The sequence below is a fragment of the Ruditapes philippinarum genome, unplaced genomic scaffold, assembly GCF_026571515.1.
Source record: "Ruditapes philippinarum isolate M1 unplaced genomic scaffold, ASM2657151v2 ctg7783_1_1_1_1, whole genome shotgun sequence".
Taxonomy (NCBI): domain Eukaryota; kingdom Metazoa; phylum Mollusca; class Bivalvia; order Venerida; family Veneridae; genus Ruditapes; species Ruditapes philippinarum.
Window position 1 is genome coordinate 1 of NW_026853203.1, and position 26,856 is coordinate 26,856.

At 31.1% G+C, this 26,856-nt stretch overlaps 2 protein-coding genes across 9 annotated transcripts; one reads left to right on the forward strand and one right to left on the reverse strand.

Annotated features, from left to right (window-relative positions):
• Positions 1-2,562: 2,562 nt before the first annotated feature.
• On the reverse strand, positions 2,563-6,420 carry LOC132736082 (uncharacterized). The gene is made up of 3 exons (XM_060723150.1): positions 6,234-6,420; positions 2,768-5,402; positions 2,563-2,724 (listed from the first exon to the last, which is right to left on the reverse strand). Exons 1-2 carry the CDS (start codon positions 6,258-6,260, stop codon positions 4,395-4,397), a joined length of 1,035 nt encoding a protein of 344 aa, XP_060579133.1. The 5' UTR covers positions 6,261-6,420; the 3' UTR covers positions 2,563-2,724; positions 2,768-4,394.
• Positions 6,421-7,089: 669 nt separating this feature from the next.
• On the forward strand, positions 7,090-23,705 carry LOC132736083 (CD2 antigen cytoplasmic tail-binding protein 2 homolog). Of its 8 annotated transcripts, none has more exons than XM_060723154.1 (6): positions 7,090-7,310; positions 18,425-18,546; positions 19,084-19,220; positions 20,572-21,017; positions 22,191-22,210; positions 23,344-23,705. In XM_060723154.1, exons 1-6 carry the CDS (start codon positions 7,169-7,171, stop codon positions 23,524-23,526), a joined length of 1,050 nt encoding a protein of 349 aa, XP_060579137.1. In that variant the 5' UTR covers positions 7,090-7,168; the 3' UTR covers positions 23,527-23,705. The 8 variants fall into 8 exon arrangements, with proteins under 8 accessions (XP_060579137.1, XP_060579134.1, XP_060579141.1 ...); XM_060723151.1 differs by lacking the exon at positions 22,191-22,210 and adding an exon at positions 22,241-22,260; XM_060723158.1 differs by lacking the exon at positions 22,191-22,210 and adding an exon at positions 22,291-22,310.
• Positions 23,706-26,856: the final 3,151 nt, after the last annotated feature.

Sequence of the window (26,856 nt, forward strand, 5' to 3'; positions counted from 1 at the left end):
TTGACGTAAACCCCCCCCCCCCCCCAAAAACAAAAAAAAAAACAACAACAACAAAAATTACTGGAGCGTCATACATGTATATTAGAGAAATTTAGGGTATTTTTTAAAAATGTCCTACATTTTGTTGCAGGTGCTAAAAAAAGACACAACTGAACAAAGTGAGAAGACCAGTAAAGGGGCGACCGGAGAAAAAGTGCAGCATCAATCAAACTAAAATACAGTTTTATTTAATTTTATTTCTCTTTGATAATACTTTATTGTTTTTAAAATTTTAAGAATATCAGACAGCAATAATTGTAACATTTCATAATGGGTTTTTATTAATATAATTAAAGAAATAGATGTTAAAATGCAAAACTTTCTTTTCACTTTTCGATTGTTTGATTATAATAAAATGTTGCATAAATAAATATTTTACAATTGGAAAATAACTCTGGGGGGAGCATTTTATAATTTTTTTTAATTAATTTTTTTTTTAGTTTTTATTTTTGATGGATCCTACAAATCTGACAAGTTAAAATAATTCAGAAGGTTAAGGGTGAAAAGTATTTATTTTTTAAGAATTTTAAAGACTTTATCTGTTAAAGTTCACTTGTTACTCTCTATATGAAACTGTTGCTTAGCAACTGTTGACATTCACTATTATTGTGCTAATTATCTTAACTTGTTATTTATTCTGTTTTAAGAGAAAATATTTATATATTCAGTATTAATTTTATTGAGACAAACTATTTATCCTTCAAAGGCAGCAAATAGGTGACACTGTGAGCTTTATATAATTTACAAACTGTATTAAAGAAACTTAGAAATATAATAATAGTGTTGGATTTTTACTTTTTCATGTCCTTGCAACATCATACATGTCTTTGTAATCAGAGAAATTATTCATGATCCAAGACCCATAACTCTTAACTTAAATTTTACTGTATGCCATTTGTTAAGATCTTTTCATGCAAGCTAGTATCTTCAAAGCACAGCTTTGAAAACTTGAGCATATTTCTTTGTCAGTGATGAAGAGGCATAACTCCAGCTTGGAATTTTATGTAATTATTCCCCTTTATAAACCTAGAAAATTCCAGCATAACTGATGATTTATTATCAAACTCTGAGAACGTTAAGAGCTTGATGTCTATAACACATCCTGTTTACATAGTATGTCTTTTTCCGTAACATGTTTGTAATGTTTTGATCTCACAAGAGGAAAGTACCCAGTGTGACCTTCAAAGGTCTTTGAGAACTTTCACTTCAACAGTTGAAAAAAGGCACATATAAAATCTTTTCAGAATACATTGTATTGAAATATATATAGATGAAAAAAAGAGCACATTGAAAAGTATTTAGTATAAAGCAACAATATATCAAAACTTATATACAATTGTAGTATATTTTTGTGTCGCCTTGAAAAAGGCGACATATAGGGGTTACTTTTGTCGGCGGCGTCGTTGTCGGTGTCGGTCTCGGCGTCCCCTAAAGCTTGTCCGGAGCATAAGTCAGTCATTATAAGTTGTATTGACTTCAAACTTGGTATGCATGCTTCTTATAATGACCCGAAATGCAGTGCACAAGAACCGGTACTCTGCACTTCTTATTTTTTGAGTTATTGCCCATTGTTTATTTTCATACTTAATTTTTGTCCAGGCCATTTCTCCTAAAGTATAAAAGCTATGGACTTGAAACTTCATAGGATGATAGATCTCATTAAGAAGAAGTGCAGTGCACAAGAACTAGTACTCTGCATTTCTTATTTTTTGAGTTATTGCCCTTTGTTAATTTTCATACTTTATTTTTGTCCAGGCCATTTCTCCTAAAGTATAAAAGCTATGGACCTGAAACTTCATAGGATGATAGATCTCATTTAGAAAAAGTGCAGTGCCCAAGAACTGGTACTCTGCATTTCTTATTTTTTGAGTTATTGCCCTTTGTTAATTTTCATACTTTATTTTTGTCCAGGCCATTTCTCCTAAAGTATAAAAGCTATGGACCTGAAACTTCATAGGATGATAGATCTCATTAAGAAGAAGTGCAGTGCCCAAGAACTGGTACTCTGCATTTCTTATTTTTTGAGTTATTGCCCTTTGTTAATTTTCATACTTTATTTTTGTCCAGGCCATTTCTCATAAATTATAAAAGCTTTAGACTTGAAACTTAATAGGATGATAGATCTTATTGATAAGAAGTGCAGTGCCCAAGAATTGGTACTCTAAATTTCTTATTTTTTGAGTTATTGCCCTTTGTTAATTTTCATACTTTATTTTTGTCCAGGCCATTTCTCATAAATTATAAAAGCTTTAGACTTGAAACTTAATAGTATGATAGATCTTATTGATAAGAAGTGCAGTGCACAGAAACTGCTGATCTGCATTTCTTATTTTTTGAGTTATTGCCCTTTGTTGATTTTCAAATTTCATTTTTGTCCTGGCCATTTCTCTTAAACTATATTGTTCACAAGGCAACACATCCGACTCGCGGAGTTCTAGTTAGGGGAAAATGGTTTAATTTCAAGGTTCCATATCTCCATTTACCAGAGACATTTTATCTTCAAATAATATATTTGATTAAATTTACCAATCTGAACAAGGTGTCTAAATTTACCAATCTGAACAAGGTGTCTTATGCTTCCAAAATGAAAGCTACGTCTTATGTTACAAATATGAACACTATGTCAACCAATATGGGCACTGTCTTATATTGTTAACATTGTGTCTTATGTTACCAATATAAACACTTTGTCTTATGTTACCAATATAAACACTACCAATATAAACACTTGTCTTATGTTACCAATATAAACACTGTCTTATGTTACCAATATAAACAATGTGTCTTATGCTACCAATATAAACACAGTGTCTTATGTTACCAATATGAACAATGTGTCTTATGCTACCAATATAAACACAGTGTCTTATGCTACCAATATAAAACGTGTCTTATAATATCAATATTAACACTGTGTCTTATGCTACCAATATGAACTCTGCCTTATGCTACCAATATAAAACTGTCATATTTTACCATTATAAACACTATCTACGTAGCCAGTATGAGTCTTATATTGCCAATATTAACATTGTCTTATGATACCAATATGAACTATTGGCCTTATGCTACCTATATGAACACTGTGTCTTATGCTATCAATATAAAGACTGTGTCTTATGCTACCAATATGAACAGTTTGTCTTATGCTACCAATATAAACACTGTCTCATGCTATCAATATGAACACTGTGTCTTATGCTACCAATATAAACACTGTCTTATGCTACCAATATGAACACTTTGTCTTATGCTACCAATATGAACACTGTGTCTTATGCTACCAATATAAACACTGTGTCATTTGCTACCAATATGAACACAGTGTCTTATGCTACCAATATAAACACAGTGTCTTATGCTACCAATATGAACACTTTGTCTTATGCTACCAATATGAACATTGTGTCTTATAATATCAATATAAACACTGTGTCTTATGCTACCAATATGAACTCTGCCTTATGCTACCAATATAAAAGTGTCATATTTTACCATTATAAACATGATCTACGTAGCCAGTATGAACACTGAGTCTTATATTGCCAATATTAACATTGTCTTATGATACCAATATGAACTATTGGCCTTATGCTACCAATATGAACACTGTGTCTTTTGTTACCAATATAAAACATTATGTCTTATGCTATCAATATAAAGACTGTGTCTTATGCTACCAATATGAACAGTGTGTCTTATGCTACCAATATGAACACTGTCTCATGCTATCATTATGAACACTGTGTCTTATGCTACCAATATAAACACTGTCTTATGCTACCAATATGAACACTTTGTCTTATGCTACCAATATGAACACTGTGTCTTATGCTACCAATATAAACACTGTGTCTTATGCTACCAATATGAACACTGTGTCATGTTGCCAATAATTATATTAACAATGTCTTATGCTACCAATATAAACACTGTGTCTTATGCTACCAATATGAACACTGTGTCATGTTGCCAATAATTATATCAACAATGTCTTATGTTACCAATATGAACACTTAGTCTTATGCTACAAATATGAACACTCTGTCTTATGATAGCAATATAAACACTGTGTCTTATATGTTATCATTAAGAACAATGTGTTTCATGTTACCAATATAAACGGCGTCTTAATTACCAATATGAACAAGTTGTATTATGCAAAACAATATGAATACTGTGTCTCGTGTTTCCAATAAATACAAACACTTTGTCTTCAGTAACCAACATGAACAGTATGAGTCTTATGTTGCCAAAATGAACGCTGGGTCTTAAATTGCCAATATGAACACTGTCTTTAGATCTAAAATGTTTACCCCGTCTAAAGCTGCTATTATTAAGTTGCCGATGACCCATCAGTCGGAAGATTCAACTCTTAACAGCTGAACCTCGGGAGAATCCGTTGAACACGATCTGCTTTTTCCAGTAACATAATGATAGACTGTCATCGCCGATTGCTCACAAGTCGTGCGCACTGGTTGAAGAATGAGGCAGCTCACCGGAAGTCCGATGTGTATTATAAAGATGATCATTTGGAAGGCCACATCCCAAACAAAGTCAAAAGTAACAACATGCAAATGCATATTGTGTGCCAAAATTTCTGCAAACGCAATGAAAGAATTCCAAATTAAAAAGCACACGAACCATTCGTTAAAGGTCTGTAGCCGATATTGAGTTACATGTGTGTAGGTTTCCGGATTTCTTTTCGAGTGAATAAAAAGCGTTATTCCTGCAATCATTAAACCAGTTGTAAAAAGAAAAGGTAAAAGGTTTTTCAAGACATGTCCCATGGTTTCCGCAGTTTTATTCAAATTGAAGCAGATTGGGAGCGCGGAGTGTTCTTCGTGCCCAAAGAACACCGCAATTACCGAAAAAAGAATGCACGAGATCCATGTTACAGCAATTGATATATGAAATCGTTTACTAGGATTATTTTTCCATTTCGGATCCAATGCAAAAATGTTTGCAAGAATTTCAATATCCATCAAAACAATGCTAACATAGTGTGCTAGTGTCAAGACCCATTCTGTGAACGTGAAAAACATGCAAAATCCGTATGTTTCATGAAGAGATGCCTCAAGTCTTGGAAGAGCGAAAATAACTTGAAGAATTGTCACAAAGTTAAGATGATACAGGTACCAGCTTGCTGACTCTTTCCTTACAGGCGCAGAGAGGACGGTAAACATCAACAGGAAGTCGATGACAACTAGAACTATGCAGACGACAAGAAAAATCTTGTTTAAAGTTCGGACAGTTTCGAACTTTTCCTCCCATGCTCGAAATGTTTCTATTTCGTAGAATTCCTCGATGTCATAGTAGTCTTCTATCGGGAAATATGTTTTGTTAAAGTACGGGTGTTGAGTCTGAAATTAAACATAAAATGCCCTGTCTAAACGTTATATATTGAAGCAGCATGCCTCCATATTGATGCTAATTTTCATTAAAATTTTAAAAATGTATTCAAAGGTAAAATATTGTTAAGTGAAATAAAAAAGAGTAATTTACGCATTGCATACGGCACTTACAATCCACGTTAATTACCAAAGAGATGCCAAAATATGCAATAATAGCATCACGCAGTAGAAATAGTGTAATAAATACTGCAAAATCAATAATTAATCGCACATGACATGTAAATAATTATCTTTTTTTTTTACTTTTCTTAAAATATTAGTAAATTTCCCTCAAGTTTGATTTCTCGGAATATTTTGGCTCATCTATAATTTAAGCATGAATGATAATTGTACTTTCAAAGTTAATGGCAAAATGTAAAAGATGATTTATATTATAAAAATTTGTCAAATGAGTTCGTTCCATTTTTGAATGTTTTGTTACATTCAATTTATTTTTTCCACACGAACTTGTATACAGTATAAAAATTAGCGTATCACATCAGCAGTATATAAACGATTCAAAACAATATCAAAGTGTTAGACTAATAGTCAAATCAGCATTATTTCCATTAAACGTTGACGCGCCGCGCAAAACAGATCTAATTTCATTTATGCTGACTAACAAAATCTTTTAACCTATACAGATATTTTATTTAGTAAACATTGAGCAATTTAAGACTTATATCGTGTGTGAGTATATGTCATTTATGTTACCTTGGTTTTCAACATAAACAAAAAGATATGTGATAAATAACATTTAAATTAATTAAGCGCACTAACACACGCATGCATATTACTTACCGAAATGTTGTAGTTCTTGTTATTCATTTTGTTTATAAATGTAAGATTTACAGAAGTAAATTTAGTCCTGTACCAACTATGTAGACTAAATGTTATAATATAAACTAAAATAATATGATATCTGAGTACTTAATATTGGCGCGCGACCTCGTTAGCAACATATTCCTTTTACTTTTCAAGTGCTCTTCAAAGTTAAGAAGAGGTACTACTATATACTGTTATTTTTAGTTACATACATAGTATATACGCAATGGATATTGAACTTCACAAAATAATTGCGGTTTACATATTCCAAATCACTATAATTGTAAATACAAATTTTATTGCTGATGCATTTGAGGTAATTCCTAGAATAAAACTTACTTGTATGAGACTGCATCAGTCTCATTAAATATAGGATGCTGGGGGTAAACGTGACGGGCTAACAGAGCACATAGTTGTTATGTCATAATTATACAGTCCGTGTATATGTCAGCCAAATCTGACAATTGATCTGAATATTTTGTTAGAGATCATATGAAGGTTACTAATCAATTTAGTGTTTGAAGTCAATTTTGAAAACACTTTAAACAATCGAATTACTAGAACTTCGATTTATCAAAGTATTTATATAAAAAGGGCCTACCTGTTGATTAGTGTATTAAGAGTAGCAAAATAAATTCAAACACTAAATTAGTAAGTGTTTATTGATAGGCATTTTAATTTTGTAAATGCTTTAAAACTATACAATATTTTATGTAAACGATGGTTAAAACTCGGTTTAGGATTACAAACATATTTAGTGGTGTTCATCTTAAATACAGAGTGAATATTTTTAGTCGTTTTATACCGTTGTCATTTTCAATATCGTGCTGAAAATATATGCACCGGTCACAAAAAAAGAAAACGTTTTTTCCCATTTGAATTACAATATAGTTCTTTGGCGTTTCTCCAAAATGTCAAAAAGAAAAGTTCATTTTGATGATGCTCATGTTGGACAGGGCGATAGTACACGGCGTTTTAAAGAAAAACATTCCCTTGACAGTGACGAGGAGGACGACGCTGTTGAAGAAAAACTGGACGAAGATGATATCGAAGGTAAACTAAGCTGTTTGTCCTGTAATAAATTATAAAGTTTGTTGCAGCATTCCCCAGTTGTAGCATTCGTCCTTCCTCACGCATTCAAAGTAACAGATTTCACCTTTCAAATCTCACAAGCCTCATCACGACAAAATTTGGAGGGACGGTATACTTTGCAGACGACTTTGCAGACAAGTTAAACATAGAGGGATTTTGCAGACAAGTTAAATAAAGAAGGAATTTAGATTTTGCAGACAATATAGATTATATAGGGGGTGTTTAATCCCTTGTCAAAAGGTGTGAATGGGCAATTATATTGATTTAATACCATCTAGAAAGATCTATAATTATTTGCAAAACTTTATTTATTATTTGAAAAATAGTTTTAATGATGATTTTTTTTAAGAATAATTTATGCTTTTATAAAAAAATATAAGAATATAATTAAAAAAAAGCACTAAGTAATTGCATGAGACAGAATATAATTATTATAACAAACAAACAATATTAAATAACTTTTTTTAAGTTAATACATAAAGTATAGACAGAATAGAGGTTGAATTTTGCAGACAAGTTAAACTAAGAAGGATTTTGCAGACAAGTTAAAATAAGAAGGATTTTGCAGACAAGTTAGATATAGAACAGAATATAAAATGTAAGGGGAATGTTAGAAAAATCAGTTTTTCGCAGTCAGAAATAATGTTGAATTTTGCAGACAAGTTAAAATAAGAAGGACTTTGCAGACAAGTTAGATATAAGAACAGAATATAAAATGAAAGGGAATTATTTGAAAAATCAGTATTTCGCAGACAGAAATAATGTTGAATTTTGCAGACAAGTTAAAATAAGAAGGATTTTGCAGACAAGTTAGATATAGAACAGAATATAAAATGATGGGGGGGGGGATATTAGAAAAATCTGTATTTTGCAGAAAGAATTTATGTTGAATTTTGCAGACAAGTTAAGATAAGAAGGATTTTGCAGACAAGTTAGATATAGAACAGAATATAAAATGAAAGGGGAAACATAAAGAAAATCAGTATTTCGTAGACAGAAATATTCTTGAATTTGACAGACAAGTTAAAATAAGAAGGATTATGCAGACAAGTTAGATATAGAACAGAATATAAAATAATAGGGGAATATTAGAAAAATCTGTATTTCGCAGACAGAATTAATGTTGAATTTTGCAGACAAGTTAAAATAAGAAGGATTTTGCAGACAAGTTAGATATAGAACAGAATATAAAATGAAAGGGGAAAATAAGAAAAATCAGTATTTCGCAGACAGAAATAATGTTGAATTTTGCAGACAAGTTAAAATAAGAAGGATTTTGCAAACAAGTTAGATATAGAACAGAATATAAAATGAAACGGAATTATTTGAAAAATCAGTATTTCGCAGACAGAAATAATGTTGAATTTTGCAGACAAGTTAAAATAAGAAGGATTATGCAGACAAGTTAGATTAAGAACAAAATATAACATGACAGGGGAATATTAGGAAAATCTGTATTTTCAAGACAGAATTAATGTTGAATGTTGCAGACAAGTTAGAATAAGAAGGAATTTGCAGACAATTTAGATATAAAACAGAATATTAAATGATGGGGGAATATTAGAAAAATCAGTATTTTGCAGACAGAAATAATGTTGAATGTTGCAGACAAGTTAAAATAAGAAGGATTCTGCAGACAAGTTAGATTTAGAACAAAATATAAAATGATGGGGGAATATTAGAAAAATCTGTATTTCGCAGACAGAATTAATGTTGAATTTTGCAGACAAGTTAAAATAAGAAGGAATTTGCAGATAAGTTAGATATAAAACAGAAAAATCTGTATTTTGCAGACAGAATTAATGTTGAATTTATTATTATTCAATAATTATTTTCTTTACTTTAAATTAATTGCTGGTTCTGTATATCTACTATTAATATTCTTTATCCATTTATAGCCTTTTCAGTTCTTTGTATGACCTTTTGTCCTGTGTATTGTTAATGACATTCAATGATTAAAAGGTGTGAACCAATTAGTAATAAATTAGCAATAAATGATCTGTACCAGTGTTTATTGTTATTTCAAAGTGTCAATACATGTACATGTTGTATATTCAATTTGAAAAACTATTGCTAATAAATAAAGTTAAGAATGAATAAAAAGCTTTGAAAAAATTAAAGTAAAGAAAATAATTTTATTGATTAATAATAAATTCAACATTTTTTTTTTCTGTCTGCAAAATACAGATTTTTCTTATATTCCCCCATCATTTTATATTCTGTTCTATACCTAACTTGTGTGCAAAATCCTTCTTATTTTAACTTGTCTGCAAAATTCAACCTTAATTCTGTCTGCAAAATACAGATTTTACCTTATAATTCCCTATCATTTCATATTTTTGTTCTATATCTAACTTGTCTGCATAATCCTTCTTATTTTAACTTGTCTGCAAAATTCAACCTGAATTCTGTCTGCAAAATACAGATTTTACCTTATAATTCCCTATCATTTCATATTTTTGTTCTATATCTAACTTGTCTGCATAATCCTTCTTATTTTAACTTGTCTGCAAAATTCAACCTGAATTCTGTCTGCAAAATACAGATTTTACCTTATAATCCCCTATCATTTTATATTTTGTTCTATATCTAACTTGTCTGCAAAATTCAACATTAATTGTGTCTGCAAAATACAGATTTTTCCAATAGTCACCTCAAATTTCATATTTTGTTCTATATCTAACTTGTCTGCAAAATCCTTCTTATTTTAACTTGTCTGCAAAATTCAACATTAATTCTGTCTGCAAAATACAGATTTTACCTTATAATCCCCTATCATTTTATATTTTGTTCTATATCTAACTTGTCTGCAAAATTCAACATTAATTGTGTCTGCAAAATACAGATTTTACCTTATAATCCCCTATCATTTCATATTTTGTTCTATATCTTACTTGTCTGCAAAATCCTTCTTATTTTAACTTGTCTGCAAAATTCAACCTTAATTCTGTCTGCAAAATACAGATTTTACCTTATAATTCCCTATCATTTCATATTTTTGTTCTATATCTAACTTGTCTGCAAAATCCTTCTTATTTTAACTTGTCTGCAAAATTCAACCTTAATTCTGTCTGCAAAATACAGATTTTACCTTATAATCCCCTATCATTTCATATTTTGTTCTATATCTAACTTGTCTGCAAAATCCTTCTTATTTTAACTTGTCTGCAAAATTCAACATTAATTCTGTCTGCAAAATACAGATTTTACCTTATAATCCCCTATCATTTCATATTTTGTTCTATATGTAACTTGTCTGCAAAATCCTTCTTATTTTAACTTGTCTGCAAAATTCAACCTTAATTCTGTCTGCAAAATACAGATTTTACCTTATAATACCCTATCATTTCATATTTTGTTCTATATCTAACTTGTCTGCAAAATCCTTCTTATTTTAACTTGTCTGCAAAATTCAACCTTAATTCTGTCTGCAAAATACAGATTTTACCTTATAATCCTCTATCATTTTATATTTAGTTCTATATCTAACTTGTCTGCAAAATTCAACATTAATTGTGTCTGTAAAATACAGATTTTACCTTATAATCCCCTATCATTTCATATTTTGTTCTATATCTAACTTGTCTGCAAAATCCTTCTTATTTTAACTTGTCTGCAAAATTCAACCTTAATTCTGTCTGCAAAATACAGATTTTACCATATACTCCCCTATCATTTTATATTTTGTTCTATATCAAACTTGTCTGCAAAATTCAACATTAATTGTGTCTGCAAAATACAGATTTTTCCAATAGTCACCTCAAATTTCATATTTTGTTCTATATCTAACTTGTCTGCAAAATTCAACATTAATTCTGTCTGCAAAATACAGATTTTACCTTATAATCCCCTATCATTTTATATTTTGTTCTATATCTAACTTGTCTGCAAAATTCAACATTAATTGTGTCTGCAAAATACAGATTTTACCTTATAATCCCCTATCATTTCATATTTTGTTCTATATCTAACTTGTCTGCAAAATCCTTCTTATTTTAACTTGTCTGCAAAATTCAACCTTAATTCTGTCTGCAAAATACAGATTTTACCTTATAATTCCCTATCATTTCATATTTTTATTCTATATCTAACTTGTCTGCAAAATCCTTCTTAATTTAACTTGTCTGCAAAATTCAACCTTAATTCTGTCTGCAAAATACAGATTTTACCTTATAATACCCTATCATTTCATATTTTGTTCTATATCTAACTTGTCTGCAAAATCCTTCTTATTTTAACTTGTCTGCAAAAATCAACCTTAATTCTGTCTGCAAAATACAGATTTTACCTTATAATCCCCTATCATTTTATATTTTGTTCTATATCAAACTTGTCTGCAAAATTCAACATTAATTGTGTCTGCAAAATACAGATTTTTCCAATAGTCACCTCAAATTTCATATTTTGTTCTATATCTAACTTGTCTGCAAAATCCTTCTTATTTTAACTTGTCTGCAAAATTCAACATTAATTCTGTCTGCATAATACAGATTTTACCTTATAATCCCCTATCATTTCATATTTTGTTCTATATGTAACTTGTCTGCAAAATCCTTCTTATTTTAACTTGTCTGCAAAATTCAACCTTAATTCTGTCTGCAAAATCCAGATTTTACCTAATAATCCTCTATCATTTTATATTTTGTTCTATATCTAACTTGTCTGCAAAATTCAACATTAAATTGTGTCTGCAAAATACAGATTTTACCTTATAATCCCTATCATTTCATATTTTGTTCTATATCTAACTTGTCTGCAAAATCCTTCTTATTTTAACTTGTCTGCAAAAATCAACTTAATTCTGTCTGCAAAATACAGATTTTACCTTATAATCCCCTATCATTTTTATATTTTGTTCTATATCTAACTTGTCTGCAAAATTTTAACATTAATTGTGTCTGCAAAATACAGCTTTTTCCAATAGTCACCTCCAATTTCATATTTTGTTCTATATCTAACTTGTCTGCAAAAATCCTTCTTATTTTAACTTGTCTGCAAAATTTAAAATTAAATTCTGTCTGCAAAATACAGATTTTACTTATAATACCCTATCATTTTCATATTTTGTTCTATATCTAACTTGTCTGCAAAATCCTTCTTATTTTAACTTGTCTGCAAAAATCAACCTTAATTCTGTCTGCAAAATACAGATTTTACCTTATAATCCTTTATCATTTTATATTTAGTTCTATATCTAACTTGTCTGCAAAATTCAACATTAATTGGTGTCTGTAAAAATACAGATTTTACCTTATAATCCCCTATATATTTCATATTTTTGTTCTATATATTCTAACTTGTCTGCAAAATCCTTCTTATTTTAACTTGTCTGCAAAAATCAACCTTAATTCTGTCTGCAAAATACAGATTTTACCTTATAATCCCTATCATTTATATTTTGTTCTATATCTAAATTGTCTGCAAAATTCAACATTAATTGTGTCTGCAAAATACAGATTTTACCTTATAATCCCCTATCATTTCATATTTTGTTCTATATCTAACTTGTCTGCAAAATCCTTCTTATTTTAACTTGTCTGCAAAATTCAACATTAATTTGTCTGCACAATACAGATTTTTCCAATAGTCACCTCAAATTTATATTGTTTGTTTGTTATAATCATTATATACTGTCTCATGCAATTATTATTTTTTTATTTATATTCTTATTTTTTTTATGAAAGCATAAATTAAAAAAAAAAACATCAAATTAAAACTATATTTTTTTTAATTAAATAAAGTTTTGCAAATTAATTATACTTTCTAAATGGCATTACTTCAATGTAATTGCCCATTCACACCTTTTGACCAGTTGACAAGGGATTAAACATCCCCTATATAATCTATATTGTCTGCAAAGTCTAAAATCCTTCTTTATTTAACTTGTCTGCAAAATCCCTCTATGTTTAACTTGTCTGCAAAGTCGTCTGCAAAGTATACCATCCCAAATTTGGATTGGTTTTAGAGTGGGCACTAACAAAGTTCTATGCTCCTGCGTTTATGAATAAATTATGCAAATGAGCCACGTTGAGCCGCCATGTTGGAGTTTCGGTAAGCGTGTTGAAAATTGCTACCTGTTCGTTTTGAAAGCTCGTCCTAACTTACAGTTTCCTTGAATGTAGGAAAACTTGGTTTTGTTTGATTGCATACTGAATGATAGGTATTACAAAATAAATATAGCCCGGAACGCCTTATTATCGGCGTACTTAAAGTTTCCACTATGTACGCGTTATTTTTCAGTGCTAGATTAAATAATTTATATTTTGCGTGAAAAAGCAGACACCTTTTCTACAAATTTACCGTAAGAAATTCAGTTTATGCTTAACTGGGTCAAAGATGTTTAGCTTCAAAACGTATGACCGCATACACAACTTCCTAAAGGGAGAACACTCTATTATCGACGTATTGAGCATTGATCAACTATGGCAAGCCGTTGTTGTAAAAAAAATGACTGAAAACTTGTCTTACCTTATAGTTTGGCTATCCACCGTCAAATAATTATCTTTCTGTACTTTACACACATATTATGGTTGATTTATAAAGTTTCAAGTCAAGAGTATGATTCAACAAGTTCATGGTTTTCAAAATAAAATGTCACCAAACAATGTCAAAGTGTTATTTCAAAACAATTAACTGGATATTTATAAAGTCAACATGGAACAGGAAACAGTTCAACAGTCTTTAAACAGTTTTTTTACAGTTTTAAATGTATTTATTGGCAGTGGGGACATAGAAAGAAGAATAGAATAACAGAGTAAAAAAAACTTACCTAAAACCTTGCTCTGCTCAGGATGGTTAATAATGTAAGTGTAATTATTATGTAAACGGCCTTCCATAGAAAAAAAAGTGATGTCATCAGTGTACATTGAAAAGTGATAGCAGACGGATGTTAATTGTTGTGAATAGAGCTTTGAAAAAAGGAATAAGTTGAGGTATAAGCATATTAATTATTAGGATTTTATAGATTTTTATTAATAATGAAAAATTTTACCTGAATTTGTGACATTTCTACGAAAATATAGCGATTTGATGGAGCGTGAACTTCCTTGTTATTGTTTACTCACGTGGGAGGGTGGTAGGCGGTGCTATTTATGTAAATTACCATATTTTCGGAATACGTCGATAATAGAGGTGCGCCGATAATACCGAGTTCGAGTATAATGAAAATCGATCAATCAATAATTGTATACGAGCGTTTTAAAGTCAATTTAATTCGTCAGAATAATAAGATTCTGTTGCAGGGTATCGGTAAAAGACTGCTTTTTTTCCCGTTTTTGAAATTTATTTGAACACGGAGACAATTTTTCTCAAACAGGTTTATGAATATTCTTTACGTTGCAACAGAGTTTACCGTGTGTCCATTCCTTATTTAAATTGTCTAAGAAATTAAATCTGTTTGTTTACATGTAAATGTGTACCGTCATTTTGACCAACTGGAACAAAAACTACTATGACGGTGATAATACCGGATATGTAATGAAAATTACGCCGTGTAGTGCAAAGTTTTGGACATTGCAATTAAAATTAACGCTTACGTTGATTCAAACTGTTCCTTGTCAGCAAAATTGAAACCAAAAGTAGTGGTTGTTCTAGAATTTAATCGAATAAAATGGGTGGGATTTAACCACCGCGCATGCCCTGTGCGAACGTATTGTTTACATCCGGTCGTAGCATAGGGTAAGAGTGCAAACTTTGTTAGTGGTGGGTAGACCAACGCTCAGCGTAAAAATACTATATTTGATATGGCAAATTCAAATCAACGTCAACAAACCTCAATGTTATATGTCCATTTTCAAGACCGATATTGTTTTAAATAGCCATTGTGTAAAATTCGCTAATCACATAATGATGTGCATGGCTGGAGCTACAGATAAACGGATAAACAAGAGTGGTTTGCGTGAAATTGTACCATAGCTCGGCGTACAATACTACATGATGCAGGATTGTTTTTCGAATAAAATCTCTTTTTTTATCTTATGAAGAAAACATATTGAAAAAATTGTAACAACCAAATTAGGTTCATACATTTACAAGTACTCAACTTTTAGTTTAAATTTTACAGCCCCAGAACTCTAGTGTTAAAAGATTTTAATAATTTATATGTTGGGGATTTACATACGGTTGTTCGTCTGCTTTTAGCATTGTCACGTGACTTTACCAGCAGTGAACCACACCAGGATAAAATGGTGAAAGATGTAAATAAAAGCACCAGTGACCTAATTCGGAGATAACTAGAGACATTTGCAGATATTCTAAAAAAAAAATTTTTTACGCCGAGCATTGGTATGCGCCAAGCATTGGTCCAACCACTCTACTTGCACGTTTTATCAAAGTGTGCAAGACACCAGTCTACGCATCCATGATCCGTTTTCAATCAGAATTCCTCGGCTTATATGGTTATCTTGTAATTCAAAAAGTTTGTCAATTTCCTATAATTTTGTATAGTACTTCCGGTGAAAGTTTTTAAAACCATTACTTTCTAGCAGACCTCGCTTTGCGTGGAGGCTCTTCAGGCGAGCTCTTTGAACTCGCTATTAATTAAAAACTTAAACAAGTTTACTTGTCCATGCAGTATAACAATACGGACAATTGATTTTCTTGTCTCTGCAACTTTGTACGGGTGAAAGCAGTTTTGTCAGACTGTGGTAGGACAAACTTATTACACAGATAGTGGTTTGTGGTAAATTTGTGTTAGAAATAACTATTGTGTAATAAATATTAAAGAGCTTGCCCGAAGGTAACCGTAACCGTAACGCGAGTACCTGCTAGAAAAGGATGGTTTTGAAAACTTTCCCCAGAAGTAATGCAAAATTTATCATTATGGAAAAGCGATACATCTAAACTTTTTGAATTACAAGATAACAATAAAAGCAGAGGAATTCTGATTTAAAACAGATCTGTAGACTGGTGTCCTGTGTTCTTTCATAGGACAGGAAACCAGAATAAACGAAAGCAGTGCATTAAATACCGAATGGCTTTTTTAAAATGGAAAATGGAAAATAAAGATGAACGTTTAATTTAACAGACTTCTCAGTTCATAGGGTTTGCTTACTTTCATATTACCCGAACTTTAATCTGGTTCCCTGTCCTATTATGGTTCCCATCTATGTTCTCGACAAGTGGATTCAATTTAGATATCAAATAAAACATGAAATGGCCATATATAGTGTGTGGTTTTGTTGAGTGCGGCCAGAAGTGTGCAATTCTATGTGTATTGAAAACATAAAATGTGTAGCCGCCGATAGGTTTAAATTATGATGTACTTAAATTTCTGTCAAAGAGCTCGTTCTGGGGCTTTGTCTTATTCATATTGATAAGGGGCATATCAATTATCTTCGGTATTAAGTTGTAGTTTTTTTACACATGTATTTAAAGATAAACCCTTAAAAAATAATCTACTTTAATATTTTGTTATTATTAATAATTTATTATTTTTTCTAAACTAATTTACATGTATCAAATTATATGTCATGCAAAATCATGCTATTTAACTGTATAAAATGATTCAACTTAATGAATCATCTTCAACTTCTATGAAATCTATCTCTGAATACTGCCAACCCCTCTCGCAAGTGTTATAATCAGGAATTAAGTGCATGTCAGATTGTTTGTAAAAGGTGGAAAAAAGCAAAATAGTCCAAGCATTATAAACATGCTCAGAAGATGTGAAGCTGTTAGCTTGAGAAATCAAAGAATAGTGATATTTTACTCCACTACATTTCACATCATACATTACAACATAGCATGGCAAGAGTAAGTTATAAAAGTTAAAATCTGATTACTGAATCACTTCAGAGACAATATTTTATGGTTATTTTACAGGACAGGAAGGAGGAGATGTGGGATATGATGATGGTATTATTATTTTACAGGACAGGAAGGAGGTGTGGGATATGATGATGGTATTATTATTTTACAGGACAGGAAGAAGGAGATGTGGGATATGATGATGGTATTATTATTTTACAGGACAGGAAGAAGGAGATGTGGGATATGATGATGGTATTATTATTTTACAGGACAGGAAGAAGGAGATGTGGGATATGATGATGGTATTATTATTTTACAGGACAGGAAGAAGGAGATGTGGGATATGAAATGATGGTATTATTATTTTACAGGACAGGAAGAAGGAGGACGTGGGTATGATGATGGGTATTATTATTTTACAGGACAGGAAGAAGGAGATGTTGGGATATGATGATGGTATTGTTATTTTACAGGACAGGAAGAAGGAGATGTGGGATATGATGATGGTATTATTATTTTACAGGACAGGAAGAAGGAGATGTGGGATATGAAATGGTATTATTATTTTTTACAGGAAGGAAGAAGGAGACGTGGGAATATGATGATGATATTATTATTTTACAGGGCAGGAAGAAGGAGACGTGGGATATGATGATGGTATTAATTATTTTTACAGGACAGGAAGAAGGAGATGTGGATATGATGATGGTATTATTATTTTACAGGACAGGAAGAAGGAGATGTGGGATATGATGATGGTATTATTATTTTACAGGACAGGAAGAAGGAGATGTGGGATATGATGATGGTATTATTATTTTACAGGACAGGAAGAAGGAGATGTGGGATATGATGATGGTATTATTATTTTACAGGACAGGAAGAAGGAGATGTGGGATATGATGATGGTATTATTATTTTACAGGACAGGTAGAAGGAGATGTGGGATATGATGATGGTATTATTATTTTACAGGGAAGGAAGAAGGAGACGTGGGATATGATGATGATATTATTATTTTACAGGGCAGGAAGAAGGAGACGTGGGATATGATGATGGTATTATTATTTTACAGGGCAGGAAGAAGGAGATGTGGGATATGATGATGGTATTATTATTTTACAGGACAGGAAGAAGGAGACGTGGGATATAATGATGGTATTATTATTTTACAGGACAGGAAGAAGGAGACGTGGGATATGATGATGGTATTATTATTTTACAGGGCAGGAAGAAGGAGATGTGGGATATGATGATGGTATTATTATTTTACAGGACAGGAAGAAGGAGACGTGGGATATGATGATGGTATTATTATTTTACAGGACAGGAAGAAGGAGATGTGGGATATGATGATGGTATCAAGATAACTCCTTTCAACATGAGAGAAGAAATGGAAGAAGGTCATTTTGATAAAGATGGAATGTACATATTTGATAAGGACAAGGTATAATATTTATTCAACAATGGTTTATGAAATGATAAAATATATATTGCATACTTTATATAAAATTACTATTAAAAAATGATGTACAATGATTCCGAGCAGTGTGTGCCAAACAAAAAGTCCTATTAAACACAAGTAACTTTCATTGTTATTCAAAATTGTGTCAGATCTTATCTTCTAGCATGACATGGAGTATACTTAATACTGCATTTTATTTTTATCGAAATATATACCGGTATATGTATATTCAAATTTTGTCTTATTTTCCAGCTTTTTATTTAAAAATGATGTTTTTCTAATTCTAAATATATTGTTCTATATACATAATACAAGGATAAAAAAAAAAAAAATAATAATAATGATGATAAAAATAATAATAATAATATTGATAATAATAATAAAGACCTTATTTAAAGCGGAAACATAGTTAGGCAAGCCCAGTGACACAAGTTAACATGGAAGGTCAGGAAAATGAATATGCAAGTGTATTTGAATTAAAAAATTTTAATACTTACCATACTTACTTGTTTACTGTAGGACAAGATAAAAGATGAGTGGATGGATAACATAGATTGGCAGACAATAAAAGAAAGAGAAGATAATAAAACAACAGAGATGAATGATGATGATAGTGATGATGAAGCTGATAAACTTGATCTAAAATCTATGTACAGGTATACCCTCTTCTATGTTGTGATGTGTTCGTACAATAAATGTAGAGTAACTGGACTTAAAGATCCTGTAACACATTTTTTTTCATGGTTTTATTTCATAAATTTATTTGTTTAACATATAAGATTGAAATATATTTCATTCTTGAACACCAGCTTTTTTATTTTCAGTTGGGCTACGCTACTCGTGAAAATATTGCATGTGGTGTTCACTCAGTGAAATATATTTCAATCTTACATGCAAAACAAACAAATATCCTCTATATAAAAGTAAACATTTTGTAAGATTTTTTGGCATGTTGTATATGCACATATAAATGTTGTTATTTTTTTGCAATATAACCCAAGCAGCTATATGCAAACAACCATTTACATAGGACCATACAACCTGTCAAAAAATCTATAATTAATAATATATGGTTCAAGTCAGTCTAAATAACTATGCTCACATGTATACTCTTTAAGGAAAAAAACATAGTGCTTTGAGTTTCTCTCAGCTAACTAAGAGCTTACTTAGGTGAAAAAATCAGTCAGAATACTTTTAGAATTCATCAAATAAAGAAATGCATTTTGATCATGTAATGTAACACTTGTTGTGTGATGTCAGCCTCAGTGAATTACTCATTAGCCTGGACAATAGATGTGGATACCCCGGTATTCACATATCATCATTAACTGTACATTTATACATATATGTTATTTAAAAAAGTGATTATCATTATCTGAAAATTTCACTGTATAACCATGATGTAAATTATATATATTTTATGTATATTTATGTTTTGAGGCCCACATGGAAGATAAGGTAATTAAATGTGTAGCCTCAGTAATTAAAGACTTTACTTTACTATCTTAAACCATTATCCTGCAGGCTACAACTGAATGTACCCATTGAGCCGTGTCACGACAAAACCAACATAATGGGTTTGCGACCAGCATGGATCCAGACCAGCCTGCGCATCCGCGCAGTCTGATCAGGATCCATGCTGTTTGCTATCAGTTTCTCTACTTGCTATAGGGTTTGTAAGCGAACAGCATGGATCCTGATCAGACTACGCTGATGCGTAAATATGATTGAAAGCTGGGCAAAAATCTAAATTTACAATATTTAGCTTTATAAAGGGTTAATGAATCAACCTTGTTTTGAAAATATAATTAAATGCCAGTGTTTTGTAGTTTGTGAACATTGATATAAATTCTGGAGAGCACAGATTATTTAAAAAATATCTTTTAAAAGTATAAAATAATATGAAATTTGCATTTTTGAAAACGTTTTTTAGCATAATAATAACATATGACTCATATGATTTTAAAAAACAGTTTGTGTTAAAAAAAGGTACATTTTATCTTGCAGTGAGATGTTGACATACCTGAAACCTGGAGAGACTGTACGTAAAGGATTAAGGCGGTTAGGTTGTAAGAAAGGTAAACCAGTCTCGTCGATGGACCGATGGAAAGCCAAGAAACAGAAGAAGGAAGAAAGTGAAGAGGACAAACAAGCTGCTAAAGATAAAGAAGACTTTCTTACACTCACCGGCCTCGCTGATAAACTGCTGCAAAATGGAAACATGGACGTTTATGAAATGACATATGAGAAATTGACATATGAACTTAAAAAATTTGATAACGGTAAAGAAAGAGTGTCCGTACCTGAAAAGATAGACGACGATGATGCTTTAGATATGTTCGCTGATGACATTGATAAAACTGAAACGGAAAAAATTGGAAAAGATTTCGGAAACGCTGATTCTGTGAAGACTGAGTCAAATTCAAATGCTGACAAATCAAAGGAAGATAAAGGTAAAATTTTAAACAGATTTATTCTTTCTTCATAAATGCTTAAAAAGAAATTTTTTAGCCTACAATGTCTTGACATAGATACAGACTACTTTGAAGAAACATATAAAGAAGAAAGTTTAGTCTGGTTGGTTACAGTTGCTGATATAATATTACAAAGGCATTTATGACAGTGACTTATGTCATCAATTTTAAATCACTTGCCTCTTTTTCTACTATACAGCTGGCTTACTGAGTTTTCTCGGATACTTTCTTATGCTTAAAGTGTATACAATACAACTTCCTTGTTAGTCTTTAAAATGTATTCCGATTCAATTATTATACAAATTAATGAATCTCAAACTTCTGGCAACTGGATGATTTATTATCTTAATTAAGTGCAAATTTTGGGACTAGTTATAGTAATAATGTTGTTTTTATTTACATGAATATTTTTGTTCAATCAAACTAGAAAAGATATACTACTGGTATAGTTGATTACATGATTTTCGTTAATGAACTACTTTAAAATTTCAAAGAAGAGAGTGAAATAAGCCAAATATATAAAACTACTAAAATGATTTATAAAAAAAATCTGTGTCAATGAAAAAAAAATATATATTGGAAAGTTCAGACAATACGATATAAATTAAAGTAAAGCTACTTGTTAACGGTATTACTTTTAGTATAATCTTTCTATAAATGAGCCGCGTCATGACAAAACCAACATAGTGCGTTTGCGACCGGCATCAAGACCAGCCTGCACATCTGTGCAGTCTGATCAGGATCCATGCTGTTGGCTTACAAACCCTATGAGAAGTAGAAAAACTGATAGCAAACAGCATGGATCCTGATCAGACTGCGCGGATGCGCATGCTGGTCGCAAACCCATTATGTTGGTTTTGTCATGACGTGGCTCAAATACTGATTTTTTCCCCAATACATCTGTAATTCTTTTTCTCAGGACATCTGTTATTCTTATATAATGTATTTTCTGTTTGGTTTAGATACGGTACAATCTTATATAATGTATTTTCTGTTTGGTTTAGATACGGTACAATCAGACGAGGTTATAATGTATTTTCTGTTTGGTTTAGATACGGTACAATCAAATGAGGTTATATAATGTATTTTCTGTTTGGTTTAGATACGGTACAATCAAATGAGGTTATATAATGTATTTTCTGTTTGGTTTAGATACGGTACAATCAAATGAGGTCATGTACTGTATTTTCTGTTTGGTTTAGATACGGTACAATCAAATGAGGTTATGTACTGTATTTTCTGTTTGGTTTAGATATGGTACAATCAAATGAGGTTATATAATGTATTTCTGTTTGGTTTAGATACGGTACAATCAGACGAGGTTATATAATGTATTTTCTGTTTGGTTTAGATACGGTACAATCAAATGAGGTTATATAATGTATTTCTGTTTGGTTTAGATACGGTACAATCAGACGAGGTTATATAATGTATTTCTGTTTGGTTTAGATACGGTACAATCAGACGAGGTTATATAATGTATTTTCTGTTTGGTTTAGATACGGTACAATCAGACGAGGTTATTATAATGTATTTTCTGTTTGGTTTAGATACGTTACAATCAGACGAGGTTATTTAATGTTATTTCTGTTTGGTTTAGATACGGTAAACAATCAGACGAGGTTATATAATGTATTTTCTGTTTGGTTTAGATACGGTACAATCAGACAAGGTTATATAATGTATTTTCTGTTTGGTTTAGATACGGTACAATCAGACAAGGTTATATAATGTATTTCTGTTTGGTTTAGATACGGTACAATCAGACGAGGTTATATAATGTATTTTCTGTTTGGTTTAGATACGGTACAATCAGACATCTGTAATTCTTATATACTGTATTTTCTGTTTGGTTTAGATACGGTACAATCAAATCTGTAATTCTTATATAATACTGTATTTCTGTTTGGTTTAGATACGGTACATGTATTTTCTGTTGGGTTTAGATACGGTACATGTATTTTCTGTTGGGTTTAGATACGGTACATGTATTTTCTGTTGGGTTTAGATATGGTACATGTATTTTCTGTTTGGTTTAGATACAGTACAATCAAATGAGGTTATACTGTATTTTCTGTTTGGTTTAGATACGGTACAATCAAATGAGGTTATAATGTATTTTCTGTTTGGTTTAGATACGGTACAATCAGACGAGGTTATATAATGCATTTTCTGTTTGGTTTAGATACGGTACAATCAGATGAGGTTATATAATGCATTTTCTGTTTGGTTTAGATACGGTACAATCAGATGAGGTTATATAATGTATTTTCTGTTTGGTTTAGATACGATACAATCAGACGAGGTTATGTGGGAGTATAAATGGGAAGACAAAGATGATGAAGAAATACACGGTCCGTACTTGAGCTCCGAAATGTTAAAATGGTCCGAGGATGGTTACTTCAAAGCCGGCGTGTTTTGTCGCAAAGCTGGTACACAGAGTCAGTTTTACACGTCGAAACGGATAGACTTTGACTTGTACACTTGACGTAGTTATTAATATCATGTTAAAGAAACATTTTGTTACAGTATCATTGAAATCTGAAAGACTTACGAAATTAAATGAACTTAAAAGATCATTTCTTAACCAGTATATTACAACATTATGTATTAATACACAATTAGGCAGCATATAGTAATGATCTTTAATAAAGTCTGGAAATGTTTGAGACTTTCCTTTTTACCTTAGACCAAAAACCAGTTCCCATTATTGTGTGTATTATGCATAAAATGTCATTTCTGTTTTGTACAAATATTTATACAGTAAACTATGACGTATATTTTGGGCTGGTGGCCTCACCATCACTCTGTTTATCAGCATTAAACTTGTCCGGCTCACACAGGTCAAACTCCTGGAGGGGATTTCAACCAAACTTCACGGAATCAATCAGTAGCAAACCTTGTTTTGCATATCACTGGTAGCTAATCACTGACATGTTCTGCTTTGCTGCACAAAATAGCTACCAGAGCTAAAATATTGTCCAACTTTAATGTGTCAAACTGCTGGCAGGATATCAATAATACTTACAGGATACCATCCTAGTTGTGCATTTTGCCAGTCAAAACCACCTCACCTGCTGGAGCTAAGAGATTCATAGTCTCCAGTAATTCTAACCCATTTAGCCGCTTCTTACGCTCACATAGGGGTAAACAGTGGCTGCAATTCTTAGAGGAAACCCCTCGGTCATGGTGCTCAGAATTGCAAAGGTCAATATCATTTTATGTATTTCATACTAAATGCATCAATTTTGATATCAAAATCTCCATTTATTTACATGTATAAAATATCAAGATGTTGACAGGAGTAAAACCAATTTCAGACAAAGAGGATGTTCCGTTCACTAGAAGCAATGGATTCATGATCTGTGACAAGTAAATGTTAAAGCCTGTACAGATTCTGGCAGAAATAATCTAAATGACATGGTCATTGGACTCAAAATTTAGATGTACAGATAAAAATGCCTCGATGTTTTGGAATTCTGTAACTAGTAATTTACTACTTAAAGGATATGTAGTCTGTTAACCCAAAGGTGTACTACAAAAAATATTGGCTACTGCAGAAATTAGTGTCAGCTACATTTGCAAAAGTATGTTAAATAAAGTTTCATTAAAATCATTTGGGAGTGTATTATTGCAGACTACTCTTAATTTTTCACAGGTGGCAATAAAATTGAAGAGAATGCTAATTTAAAGAGTCTGAAACACTGCAAATTTAAACAATACATGAAATTTTCCTATTGAATTTTGAATTTGTAGTTTACTTTCTAGGATTTCTTCCTAATTGAGCAGAGACCAAAGTTGCTTTATTTAGGGAGAATTCTCGCTAATATTGCTGATATGGGAAAGAAGCTGATGTAACTTTGAATTTTTAGGAACGTTGCATGATTTTAAAGAAAATTTTTACAGGGAAAGAGGCCTTTTATATTGGGTAAAAAACCTACTTTTTTGCAGCAAAAAAACAACAAAACAACTAATGTCTCTGACAAGAAACCATAATAAGCATCTGACTGGAGTATATTAGTATAACTTTTTCATTAAAATTTACAAAAATACAGTGAATTAAAACTTTAAGTGACAAATAGCAACAATTTCTTGTTTTTTATCAAAAACTTTATTTTACAAATATTTACATGTACATAGATATGTAAATGGACGGAATAAATGAAATATAATTAAAAAGTAAAAAGATATAATATCTTGCTCTGAAAAAGATGTGTAGTTCTACAGCTTAATATACAATAATGAATCAAATTTATTTAAACAGCACTAGTTGTAACTTAAAATTACTTATATTAACTATCTTTACTAGTATCTGATACAGAGTTTATATAAAATATACCATTATTCAATAATACATTCCTAGGAACAAAACAATATACATCTACTTTAATTCTCTATTATAAATTGACTATATTAAGTTATCATAACAGAGTGGTAGTCCAAACCAATAAGTAAATGATCTTATTCTGATAACAGGCAAGTAAACTTAACTGTTTTAACAAAATCTTAAACTCATTTTTTTCATTTTTATAAACTGTCATTCTAATATAGATATCATTACATATATTTCTTTCTCCCAAGAGCAGTAATATTACACATGGTCTTAAAGTACCAGTAGAAACACATGACCTGTTATATGACATCAGATAAAATTTCATTCAACCATTCAATTGTTATTGTCATTCCCAAATTACAACAAAATTTTATGATCAAGCTATTTTCTAATTTCTGCGTGTCAGTCATTTTCCCGTTGTAAACAATATCGTCGTCTGGCGTTTCTGGCGATTTCAACAAAAATTAACAGAAATGATGTCCATAATTTTAAAAAATTACTTAAATGACATCATAGAAGAAATGTGCGATGATAAGCGGGTTATCTATGTTAATTAGTAGTTTTTTAGCAAAACATATACGATGACTAACTGCGCTTTTCTACCATGCGCCAGGTGCCGTGTATGTGCTTACTTAAAAGCAATATAAAATCATTATTTATTGACGCAGTTAACTGTTCCTTTCAATGAATGCTGATAAAATTTCATTACAATACACGTTGACATTCGAAAGATATTTAAAAAGTCCATGAATTTTTGGATAACCTCTCGTATATATATAAATAAGATCTACAGACTAATTACATAACTATAATTCAAGCATTCTACTTAAATCTTAACTCTGAATTTATCTAATGAATGTTTTAATGAATATGTCCTCCTTTGATATCAGTCTATACATAGTTTAAGGGACTTAAACATTAATCTGCTGAATCGGCCATGCTCTAAATGTGGACCAATCCATTCAATACCAAAATAGTCGGTGGTTTTTCTCACTTAATTGGGAAAAGGCCATAGCCTCTTGATTTTGAGAAAAATTGTTACAATCGCAAATTTGGGAAGTGAAAGAGCTGGTGTTGGTTCAAACTTTTTGGGAAAACTGCATGATTTTAAAGAGGGGATTTTAAAGATGGGAAGAGTATAAGAAAATTTACTGACAGTATAGGTCCTGGCTCTATACTGATGGAAAAGACTATTTACTCTCCGTTCAGGTTTTTAAAATAAATTAAATATTAAAACTAGACTAACAAAAAGTTTTACCCAAAACAAATAGCATGGGCTTTTTATGGGAGCTTCTGATTTTTAAAACACAAAGCACCTCCCAAGTGCAAAAAACAATTCATGGTTTTATAAATAAAATACACAAACTTTCTGGGACAAAAAATATAAACATAATTTGGGTTACTGAAGTTTTATTATTTATGTTTGGTTTAAGAAAAAAATGTTCTGGCCTCCTGACCTTGTAGCCCCGTAAAACCATTGGCATT

What these genes read in the sequence shown, in the direction of transcription:
- LOC132736082 (XM_060723150.1), bottom strand. Translation starts at nt 6,260, where the DNA reads ATGAATAACAAGAACTACAACATTTCG. An exon ending in ACAAGAACTACAACATTTCG is followed by an intron (nt 5,403 to 6,233) that starts GTAAGTAATATG and finishes GTTTAATTTCAG; the next exon opens with ACTCAACACCCGTACTTTAA.
- LOC132736083 (XM_060723154.1), top strand. Translation starts at nt 7,169, where the DNA reads ATGTCAAAAAGAAAAGTTCATTTTGATGATGCTCATGTTGGACAGGGC. An exon ending in CAAATCAAAGGAAGATAAAG is followed by an intron (nt 21,018 to 22,190) that starts GTAAAATTTTAA and finishes TGTTTGGTTTAG; the next exon opens with ATACGGTACAATCAAATGAG. An exon ending in ATACGGTACAATCAAATGAG is followed by an intron (nt 22,211 to 23,343) that starts GTCATGTACTGT and finishes CAATCAGACGAG; the next exon opens with GTTATGTGGGAGTATAAATG.